Below are 11,453 nucleotides of genomic sequence, written 5' to 3'. Positions count from 1 at the left end.
TAACAACACATCTCTAGTGTCGTCTGCCGTGGACCGGAAGTTGTTCCGAATAATCTGTTCCACTGTACAGAGGCTCATTGATTTTGGCTGTAATGTAATGAGAGTGTCAGCGGCGGGGCAGAGCTCCGTATTGTAGTGATGGCAGGTCCAGTGATGGTCTAGCAGTACCGGGAGATGTCCTCGGTGCAGAGTGCCCGGGGCCCTGTGCTGTGCTCCAGCTCCTGGCTCTGTCATGATGATGATCTCTTCTCTGTGCTCCATGTCACAGGCCCGGTCCAGCCTGATACCACCACTCCGGGGACCACAGCAAGGTGAGAGCAGCTTGTCATTGGATGGCCCCGCATCCCTGCTGTCCCTCCCCTGCACAGCTTACTCCCCAATACCCCTCCCTTGCAGAACTCTAATGCCCCTCCCCTGCACAACTGGCTTCCTACTGTTCCTCCCCTACAGAGCTAACACCTGCCCTGCCCAAAATTCTTCCCTTATAGAGCTGTCTCTCCCAGAAAAGTTCTCTCCCCACTGTCCCTCCCCTGCCTAGTTCTTTCTCCGCTGCCCCTCCCCTGCCTAGTTCTCTCTCCGCTGCCCCTCCCCTGCGTAGTTCTCTCTCCGCTGCCCCTCCCCTGCGTAGTTCTCTCTCCGCTGCCCCTCCCCTGCGTAGTTCTCTCTCCGCTGCCCCTCCCCTGCGTAGTTCTCTTTCCCTGTCCCTCTCCTGTTTCCCTTTACTCTGTTTTTCTCCTGCAAGAGTCCTCTCTCCTCTATCCCTACCCTGAAGAGTTGTTTCCCCACTGTCCCACTCCTGCACAGCTGTCTCCCCTGCAGAGGTCTACCCAATGCTTCTTCCCAGCACAACTATCCCCCCACTGTTCCTCTCCTACGAAGCTAACACCTCCCCCTCCCCCTCCCAATATTCTTCCCCTATAGGCCTATCTCCCCACTATCCCTCCTCAGCAAAGATGTCGCCCTTTTTTCCCTCCCCTACAGAGCTGTCTCCTCACTATCCTGCAGAACAAAGTCCCCCCCTCCACTCCAGTATTCCTTCCTTGCAAAGCCTTCCCCCACTGTCCCTCCCCTGCATAGTTCTCTCCTGGCTGTCACTCTCCAGCAAAGATATCTCCCTACTTCCCCCCACACAGCTGTCATCCCAATTTCTCCTCTCTACAGAACTGGCTTTCCACTGGTTTTCCTCTTGCAGAGCCCTCTCTCCTCCCCTACAGAATTGTCTCACCACTGTCCCTCCTCTGCAGAACTGTCCCCTCTCCTAAGGTGAGAGCAGCCTATGGGTGGGTGGTCCTGGTTCCCTGCTGTTCCTCCTTTGCACAACTATCTCCCCACTGTCTCTCTCTTGAAAAGATGTTTTCCCACTGTTCCTCCCCTGCAGAGCTAAAGATGCCTCCCTATTCCCCCCTCCCCTCATTGCTCCCTTGCAAAACCTTTTCACTGTTTGTCCCCTACACAGTTCTCTTCACCGTCACTCAGCAAAGATTTCTCCGTGTTCTCATAGAGCTCTCTCCCCACTGTTCTGCCCCTGCTCAGCTGTCACCCCACTTTATCCCCTCTGCAGAGCAGGCTTCCCACTCTTCCTCTCATGCAGAGCCCTCTCTCTTCTGTCCCCCCCCCGCAGAGCTGTTTCCCCACTGTCTCTCCCCTTCTGTAATGTTGCTCCCTTGCAGAACAGGCTCACCACTGTCCTTCATAGCTGGCGCCTCATTTTTATAAAAACAAGTGTTTATTGATGTAATTATTCACTTAGTGCAAATTATTTCTAAACTTTTTTTCCTTCAGTAACAATTCTATTGAGCAATCGTATCGTTATGTATCTGGCAGCATGGCCCTTGTGGGCAGATCTGTCCTGCAGAGCTGAGCATCACATGGTATTATCTCTGCTAAGGGTACAAGAATAGCCGGCCACACTAAAGTCTGATTTACAGGTTATTTAAAGTGATCCTGGACCAGACAAGGTAGCAGTTCTGCTTCATAGCCTGCCCCACAGACAGCCTGTACTTACTTTCCTACAACCCCTGCCAGTCCACCCATTGCTGCATCCCCCAACATGTCCTGTGCAAGCTTTGGCTTGCAAGGTCCGTCTTGCTCAGGGTATACTTGTCTAGGTAGTTACATAGTTAGTCTGGCTGAAAAAAGACAAAAGTTCATCCAGTTCAACCAAAAAAAATAAAAAAAGTTATAAACCTATACCCACAGTTGATCCAGAGGAAGGCATAAAAAAACCCAGCAAAGCATGATCCAGTTTGGCTCCTGCAGGGGAAAAATTTCCTTCCTGATCCCCCGAGAGGCAATCAGATATTTCCTGGATCAATGTTACCTATAAATGTTAGTATCCAGTTATATTCTGTGTATCTAAGAAACAATCCAGGCCTTTTGTAAAGCAATCCACGGGTAAAGTAGAGGGTTGCATGAAAGCAGAACTCCAGGCCAATATAAAATACAAATCATTGCACTTCAAGTGTATTTTTTTTTTGCAAGTAATTAAAGTACCCAATTCTTACTTGCTATCAGCCTATTGCAGCCCATTGACAGCAGAGCTCAGACTGGGAGTGATGCCACTGATCATCTCTGGCCTTTTGAAGGTGCAGTTTCCGGGACTTTCCTTCTTCTTCTTTTATCAGTACGTAGTGTGTCACTGACCTGGAACAAGCATGCGTTCATTAGATGATATACGATTAGGTTAGATGATACATGATATGTACATGCTTGGTACATGAGAGTGAATTCCATTGGGGATAATTGCTCTGGTGACAAAACTAAGAGTGGAATTACCTCACTATTAAAAAATGTCCCTCCACTTCCTGTTGTATCTAAAGGACAGGAAGTGAAGTGGAATTTCTGTTAAAAATAATTTAAATTCCTTTCTGTTCATATTTATGGTGATAGGCTAGGTTCACATGGGAGTCAGAGGGGCTGTAAAAACAGTTGCGTTATTACCATTTCCTGGCTGCCAATCTCAAAATGCCCTGCAGCTGAAAAAAGAAAAAACACAGGCAGTCATGAGGCAGCAGTATCACCTTCTGAAGACCTGCAACCCGCCTCTGAAGAGCGATTTATTGCGGTTTGTTTTCCAAAGGGTGTAAAGGGACAGCCGCACGTGTGAATGAGGCCTTACTGTATGTGAAGGTTTTAATGCTTGCTTTGTGTTTTCTTTCAGGGAGGAGTGTGTGGTTTTGGAGCTTCAATGTCCCACAGGTGATGTTGTTCCCTGCACCCTGACCATCTCCTGTTCTGCACAAGAGACACACCATATACTGGACATCAGCTTATGCAGTGGAGCCAGAACCATAGAGGTGTACAGCATCTCTGCGGATGGTCAGGAGGAGGAATATTTGGGTACCAGTCGAGGAGAAAAATGTACCTTCAGAAGTTGTGGAGATGATGAGCCCTTTGCCTTGTACAGAGCATACTTGAAGTTCGATTTTCCTGTGCCCGCTTGTAAAGTCAAGGTACAACTTCAGGTGTCTGTCTACTGAAAGTGGTTCTAAAGCCAAAACTCTTTTTATCTTAATGCATTTCCTGCATTAAGGTAAAAAATGTTTTATAGCTTTCTGTCCTCCCCCTTCTCTGTGTGAAGGGAAAGAGAGGGGAGAATAGATCCAGTGCTGTGCACAGCTGCTTCTCTTCTCCCCTTCCTTCCTCTTCACACAGGGACTCAAGTAGCGGCAGGAGCTATTGACTCCTGCTGCTGTCAATCAAATGGTGTGAATAGGTGTCGGCAGTGGGGCCAAGCATGGCTCCATAGACACACACAGCTCAGGAGTGAGCAAGCACTGTGTGCCCCCATAGCAAGCAGCTTGCTATGAGGGCAATAAAGAAGAGGAGGAGCCAAGATTACCGGCGGGGGACTCCAGAAGGAGGTTCGGGGCCACACTGCACAGAGCAGTTGAATATAAGGTGTCTTTTATTTTATTTAAAAAAAATACCTTTAGTAACACTTCAAAGCACACCTGTCATTAAAGGCATATTCCACATTTTGCAAAAAAACCTAGTAAATGCACCCACATTAATCAAACAAAAATAAATATGTGTATTATTTATTTTTTTTCATTTTAGCTTGCAATGCAATGCAACCACAATGAGTGGAAAATGAGTGCAATGCTCAGACTCCTGCAGACTGTTCCTCTAGTGAAGTGAAGCAAAAAGAGCGCATTGTTCAGTAATTCAGTGATTTTATTTAATAAAATATATATACTCACAAACAAGGATGTAAAACAAGCATTACAGATCCTCAGAGGTACTGGGGAGTGTAGAGCCAATGTAAGTCATGTTACGACGGTAGACTTTCAAAGTGAGGCTGACGCGTTTCGAAGGGAGACCCTTCTTCATCAGAGCTCTCATCAGGTGGCAATTATAACTCGTTCACACAATATTGTTACTTATACAGACAACAGTAAAAAGTTGAGAGGGTCCCAGCATGTCAAGCGGTTGGCTGGACATTTACATCAAAGATTTCTATGCAGATGTTTTATCATTACATTTAATTATCTTTTTTACTGTTATAGGGACTGTTTTTTTTTTCTTTGCAGCTACTTTCACTTGGAGAAAATCAAAGTGTCCTTGTGGGGGATATTGCAGTGCAAGTGACGTCCATTCCCGAGAGATGCTCCCAGACTCCATCTTTGTTGGGGACATCCATTAATCTGGAGCGTGTGCAGAGTATGATGGACAGCATGGGCGGGAAAATGTCACCTGGAGCCGAGCAGCTTATGAATATGGTGCGAGCACAGCAGAAGGTAAGTATCTGTGTACTGTTACCAGTGACTACAACCCTCCTAAACCTTTACAGCTGAACTCCAGGCACATATAAAAGATACCAACCAGTGGAGCTCTGTATTCACAAAACAATAAATTATTTTTTTTTAAATGCAAGCTATAGAAATACCTTCATTTGGCCTGGTATCAACAAAGCTCAGACTGGGAGAGGGAGAAGCAATGCAGCAAGCATCTAATCCATTGAACTTCTGTGCTTATGTTCTAACAGGGACATGCTGATAGGAGGAGAGAGCATAGTGATAGTGAGATTGGACCATCAGCCTGTTCCTTCTCCTTCACTGTCCAGTCATGGCCAGGGAGTACCTGCATGTACCTCCTTTGCAGGGTGATACCTGCATGGGGACCACAGTGAATTTGTTGTTTTGATTAGATGTGCATGGAGTCTGCAGTTCCCTTCAGTTCATGTATTTTGTGCTTACAGAATCCGGCTCCATTTGGGTCTCACTTACTGCAACTGTTTGGCAGCTTCCAGCCTCATGCTTATCAGAACAAAGAGGGCCCTAAAGAAGAAACTCTCCAACTGACCAAAACGATTCCTAATACAAGGCTGGAAGCTGCACAGAGTCATCCCTCCTACCAACAACCATCGCCCACCGATGTCAAGTCTATGATGTCTTCATTTCTGCAGAACCAGCTGGGTCAGGCTGTCTCTCCTGACTCTGTTTTGCCTCTCCTGCAAAATCTTACTGTACAGAGGAACACTGATGGAGACAGTGGAGGAAAGTCATGTTCAATGCCAAGGTAGGCAACTTAGACACTCAAAAGAGAAAACATAAAGTGCTTCTAAAGGCTGAAGGTTTTTTATTTTTTTTCTTTAACCGCCTTCCGCCTTTCATATAAGGAAATGACAGGAGCGCCGGTTATCGGCATTTCTCTCCTCGCTCGTGAGGAGAGGCGAGCCGGTAATCGGCATTTCTCAGAGGGGACATCTACACTGATGATCAGTGTAGCCCCATCAGTGCCACCTGTCATTGACCATCAATGCCACCTGTCAGTGCTCATCTGCGCTGCCATTGACTGCCACCTATCAGTGCCAGTCAGTGCTGCCTATCAGTGCCACCTGTCAGTGCCATATATGAGCACTGCCTTTCAGTGCCCATCAGTGATGCCTGTCAATGCCCATCAGTGCCACCTACCAGTGCCTCCTCATCAATGCCCATCACTGTAGCCTCATTAGCGCACATCAGCGAAGAAGAAAAATTACTCATTGTCAAAATTTTATAATAAAAACTAAGAAAAAACTTTTTTCTTTAAAAATTTTCAGTTGTTTTTGGTTTGTTTATCAAAAAATAAGAAACCCAGAGGTGATTAAATACCACCAAAAGAAAGCTCTATATGCCTGGGCAGGAAGGGGGTGAAAGTGCCCAGTAGACAAGTGGTTAAAGGAGAAATTCACCATTTAGAGTGGAACATGTAACATGTTTCATCTCCTGCCTCCTCTCCCCCGATTCCCCCCTCCCCTCGTGGGGGAGAAGATCCCCTGCCTGCGGCAGAATTTAAAAACAGTGTGGCCGTGCAGAGCTGTGCCCACACAGAGTTCTGTGAATGAATGAACTACAAGTCCTGTCGGCTACAGCTGCTTGTGGCTTGTGGTTCTCAGTGTACTATGAGGGCGCTGGTGAGCGCTTTCATAGTTATTTGATTCTTCCTGCGATTCAGTAACTGTCTGTCTGTATGTTCTCTCCCTGCTCTGTTCCTCCTGGTAGGCTCAAAGGCAGCAGAGGGAGCCATTGATTAATGCTACTATCAATCACAGCCAGTAAGGGGGGAGGGGGGGGGGGCCATGCCATACTATGTGGGGTTGAATTGACAAAAAAAACTGGAAGCACTCTCCAGTTTTAGTAAACAAGCTGAAGCTAGAAGCTGATTGACTACCATGCACAGCTGCACCAGATTTTGCACTCTCAGTTTTAGTAAGTCAACCACTGTGTTCCTGTGGACACGCAGAGCCCTTGCCACCATAGCAAGAAGCTTGCTATGGTGAGCACTTGGTGGGGGGAAGCAACCAGGAGCGCTGTTGGGGACCCCAGAAGAGAGCAGGTATGTATAACATGCTTGCTATTTTTAAAAAGCCCAACTCAAGCCACATATTTTACATTTGTTTTAGCTAAAGCGGGCAGAGGGTAGAACTTAGGTTAGGTTTCAGTTTTTCTAAAGACCTTGTTCACACCATTTGTGCATAAAAACTGATGGAAAAAACGCACATTTTTCACTTGCTGAGAGATGAGTTTACATCAGTTTTCAGCCTGTTTCAGTGAGTTTTTATGCACGTTGACATCAGTTTTCATGTGCTTTTTATATGCACAGATAGACATCACACCCTGTCATGTCCTGTCATCGTTTTCTTATTTGCTCAATTGACACCACAATGTTGTCACGTCAGGTATTTTCCATGCAGAAAACTGCATACATGTTGCAGATTCCTGCACAGAATAAAATCTACGCATGATAATATTGTTGTGGTGTTAATGAGGCACATAGAGGACAATTGTTTTCTTTGGGCCCTTGCATAACGCATGCAGAAAAACTCATGTTTCTGCACATGGCGTGAACGAGGCTTAAAGAACAGGTTTACCTTTTAACCAAAAATAATAAATGCACATTTTTTTTTTTGCAGGTAAAAAAAATGTGCATTTACTATTTTTTGTTTTGGGTGCCTGTAAAGCATGGCTCCAGCAGATCACTGGTGCCATTTAGGACTCCTGCAGAACTGTCAGTGTATCTGTGTGTTCGTACCTTGTACGGGCAAGCAGATGCACACTGACAGGAAGAATCAGTAGACTACTACAGCACTCCACACTGCCGTGGTAGTTCATTGAGGACTACAAGTCATCAGTTACAAAAGCTGTCGGAACTTGAAGTTTCCCATTCACAGAATACTGTCAATGAGTGACACATCCAGGTGGGTGGAGCCCTACCCAGCCACATCTTTTTAAAATTGTGACAGCTAGCTGGGGGAGAAGATTCCCTGCTAGCTGTCAAAGCAGGGTAGCGGGGGCCAGTCCTTTTGTAACATGTTACACCCTGAATATGCCCACAACCTTTCCTGCCCTACGCTACAGCAATCATATGTCCTGACATCATACAATGCAGGGCCCAGAGCTCTAAGTTGGATATGGGGACACCAAGCAATAGTCCACAAGCGGAGTGTAGATGCGAAGAGGAGACCACCAGCTGCTGGGGGAACAGAGGATCAGGTAAGCAAAAAATTTAAAAGAGGCCTACTCTTTACACTCCCATGATAGAAAATGCTGCTCAAAGGTCATAAGACAATATATCTTTTTGCGCATTTCATATCTGCTGTATATTTCCTGGGTTGTAACATTACGTTGACAAAATGTTTTACAATGGTATGTTTTGTATTGCCTGCTGTGATTTAACCCGTCTGCGACACGGGAAGCGCCATACAGTGATATGTCCGATCTTGGATTTCCGTCTGTACATGTATCGTTATGAATGCTTTCTTCTAATAAAACTTTTTTGGAAAAAAAAAATAAAAGACGCCTCGTTCACACCATGTGCAGAGATCTGAGTTTTTCTGCACACGTTTGCAAGGGCACAAAGAAAACAATTGTTCTCTATGTGCCCTGTTCACACCACAACACTGTTATTATGTATGGATTTTTTCTGTGCAGGAATTTGCAACGTGTATATAACTCACTAGTGCATGCATACAAACTGATATAAACTTGTGGCTCTGCAAGTGAAATCTGCAGTTTTCCCATCAGTTTTTATGCCCGTATAGTGGAAACGAGTTGTACGAGTTACCATGGCAGCTAGTGGATACAAAGATTTCTCCTATAACCATAAATATATTAAATACATTCTTTTGGATTTTAGTACAGTTTTTGAGTTTACTTGGTATATTAGTAGCTCATTGTTTGTTTTCTACTTTTTGCCTGAAGTGTTTTTACTTTTCTTACAGAGAGAACAAGCTAGATCCAGCTTTAGAGAAAGTGCTGTCTGCTCACATGGAGCGTATGGAGATTAATCTTATGAAGCACATTGATCAGAGGATAACATGTTTACAGGAGCACCTGGACACCAGAATAGACCAGTTATTAGTATGTGTACTGGAGAGAGGCGGCAAGTCTAAACCACATCCTGGAACTACTGGAGACAAACTTGTCAACGGGCACATGGATTACACACATGACATACACTGACTGGCATTTAACGATTAAATCCGACTGACACTTAGTGGTCAGAGGATCAGGGTAATCCTTCGGTAAGATGGCTCTTGCTTGTACAGGAAAGTCCTACAGTGCGTACCTATTACCAAGGCTGCCACACGGTATCATCAAAAATCTATGCGGTTTAAACTTGTGATCCAAGTCCATGCGGTCCATTTTTTATTCTTCAGCTACACACCACGTCAGGGCTACATAATCTACTTGGCAATATAAACAAAGATGTAAATGGACTTGTCAGTTTTTAAGCTTTGGTTACGGTTTTAAGAAACAGCTGTTGGGTATCTTTTTATCCGTTAGTGATATCTACCTTTTTATTAATGGACTTGTTTGTTTAAATTGACCTTGCCACCTGGACTAAAAAAATGCCTGTTAAGAGTCCTTTATTACTTACTTGTCCCACTGCCCATGTCTCTGCTTTCCTGTGTATTTAAGAGATACCACTGGCCAAAGTTTTCTGAGAGTTTTGGTTACATGGTTCATTGCTACACTGTCTGTTTTCTTCTGTCAGTCCCCATGTCCCTTTTGCATCCTGCAGTGAGGTTTGGATCAGCAGGAGCCACAAAGTGCAAAGGGGCACCAAGCATGCCGCCAGCGGAAGTTCTTTCTGCACCTGACACTTCCAGGAGTGCTGGATACAGGAGACTCTTTACCAAGGGGTCTCTTGTGAAGACAGAGGAGAATGACTGGGCAGACAGCAGAACAGTAAGGCTCAGTTCACACTCGCCTGATTCCAAAGTTGCACGACTTTTCAACTTTCGAGTCTGACTTTGATACAACTTTGATGTGACTTTTTTCACTGTGGCATTCACAGGCAATTCATATCAAAGTTGGACCAAAGCAGTGCAGGAACCTTTTCTAAAGCCGAACTGACTTGTGTAATATCAGTTAAGATGGCTCTCATAGGGAAACATTGAGTTTCACATGTCGTCCGACTTGGGGTCTCACAAGTCGGATCCTATATTGCAGCAGTGTGAACCGAGACTTACGTATTAAATGGTTTGTTTTCCATGGAGCATGTTTTTTATATGCATGTCCAGGTGACAGGACTGCGTCACAGATCTTTATAATTATTAATTTATATAGGATGCTAACATTTTGCAGCACTGTACAGCTGGGCTATTGTACATTCTTTTTAGTCTGTACAGTCCATTCAAGTTAATAAAACAAACTGCACTGAGTCGTTTCTTGAATGATGTTTCCAGTGTACACGTAATGTGTTGTTACCGCTCCACATTCTTGCTGAAGCTTCTTTTTAGAATGTTGTTCTGGATTTAAATGAATTGCCCAATAGCCACCTAGATCTGTTGGAATTTGTTATAAAATTGTTTGCTGACTTTGTCTCTCTTTGCTGTCCCACTCTATCTTCTGCATTCTCTGTTATATAATATTAATGAAAAGTTAACAAGGAGAGTGAGATCCCTTTAATAAAGCCGTGTCAGTTTGGAGGAGCTGGAGAGGAAAAAGATCTTATAGCTAGCAGTACTGTCAGGTTGGCCAGTCTTCAACCAGTTGTTCATAAATGATAGCTAATAAAGACGTGATTTTCCATTGCTCCTGCATGATTCAGCTCTTCAGTTTCCCCCCAAACTACATTCCAGTTTTTTGTGAATTGGCCTTTTAAAGTGTACCTATTCATCATAATCCAGCAATACCATTGAGGAATTAAAGCCTGTCATTGGGGAAATCAAAAATCAATTTTTTGCTTACCTGATCCTCTGTTCCCCCAGCAGCTGGTGGTCTCCTCTTCTCATCTACACTTGGCTTGTGGACTATTGCTTGGTGTCCCCATATCCAAATTAGAGCTCTGGGCCCTGCATTGTATGATGTCAGGACATATGATTGCTGTAGCGTAGGGCAGGAATGGTTGTGGGCACCGACCTTACAGCCTGAAAGGAGCTTGCAGGAGCCAGTAAGAAAAGGTGTTGTTTATAGTACTCTAAATGTAAATGAGCATTTTACCCTTGCAGTGTGGGGGAAGCCCCATTGCTTTCAATTATAACTGAAGGAATAACTTTTGGATAGCATGGAGAAGGATTAGAACACCTTTCAGTTTTTTATTGCTGTCTGTGCCCCCTTTAGGGAGATGTACTCTCTTTATTTGTCATGTTTGCAATTATAACCGAAAGCGAAAGTGAAACTCTAAAATTTTGGATTGTCACCGAAACAGAAATAAATAGGAAATCTCCCACTGGTGACCCCGGTGACAATCAGACATTTTCCTCACTTTAGAGTTTTTCTCTCACTTCCTGGTGTGCTGTGGGAAAGGAAGTGAAGGAAAATCGTCTCCCTTGCTCTATCCAAAATGAAAAATGTTTTGCCTTTAGTCCTAATTTAGGTATTGTTGCAGTCAAATGACAGGTACTCTTAAATTGTATTTGATGGCAGAAACCTTACTTGGGTGCATACCTGACATTATATCACTTAACGTATGTCATTTGTCTTGTAGCCAATAAAAAAACATGTTGCAAAGCCCTGCAGCAA

At 44.5% G+C, this 11,453-nt stretch overlaps 1 protein-coding gene across 2 annotated transcripts; it reads left to right on the top strand.

The window, feature by feature from the left end:
• CUNH10orf88 (chromosome unknown C10orf88 homolog) lies at window positions 1–11,453 on the top strand. Of its 2 annotated transcripts, XM_089668848.1 has the most exons (6): window positions 1–311; window positions 3,161–3,452; window positions 4,533–4,739; window positions 5,201–5,520; window positions 7,873–7,976; window positions 8,705–8,859. In XM_089668848.1, exons 1-6 carry the CDS (start codon window positions 175–177, stop codon window positions 8,716–8,718), a joined length of 1,074 nt encoding a protein of 357 aa, XP_089524974.1. In that variant the 5' UTR covers window positions 1–174; the 3' UTR covers window positions 8,719–8,859. The 2 variants fall into 2 exon arrangements, with proteins under 2 accessions (XP_089524974.1, XP_089524972.1); XM_089668846.1 differs by lacking the exon at window positions 7,873–7,976 and having other exon boundaries at window positions 9–311; window positions 8,705–11,453.

This window comes from Staurois parvus, unplaced genomic scaffold, assembly GCF_062004578.1.
Source record: "Staurois parvus isolate SC_StPar_1 unplaced genomic scaffold, SC_StPar_1.0 ptg000009l, whole genome shotgun sequence".
Lineage (NCBI taxonomy): Eukaryota > Metazoa > Chordata > Amphibia > Anura > Ranidae > Staurois > Staurois parvus.
Note: the sequence above shows the minus strand (reverse complement) of the source record. Positions and strands in the feature narration are given on the sequence as shown.

Coding starts and splice junctions, on each gene's coding strand:
- CUNH10orf88 (XM_089668846.1), top strand. CDS start 175: ATGTCCTCGGTGCAGAGTGCCCGGGGCCCTGTGCTGTGCTCCAGCTCC. Junction 312..3,160: donor ACTCCGGGGACCACAGCAAG/GTGAGAGCAGCT, acceptor GTTTTCTTTCAG/GGAGGAGTGTGTGGTTTTGG. Junction 5,521..8,704: donor AAGTCATGTTCAATGCCAAG/GTAGGCAACTTA, acceptor CTTTTCTTACAG/AGAGAACAAGCTAGATCCAG.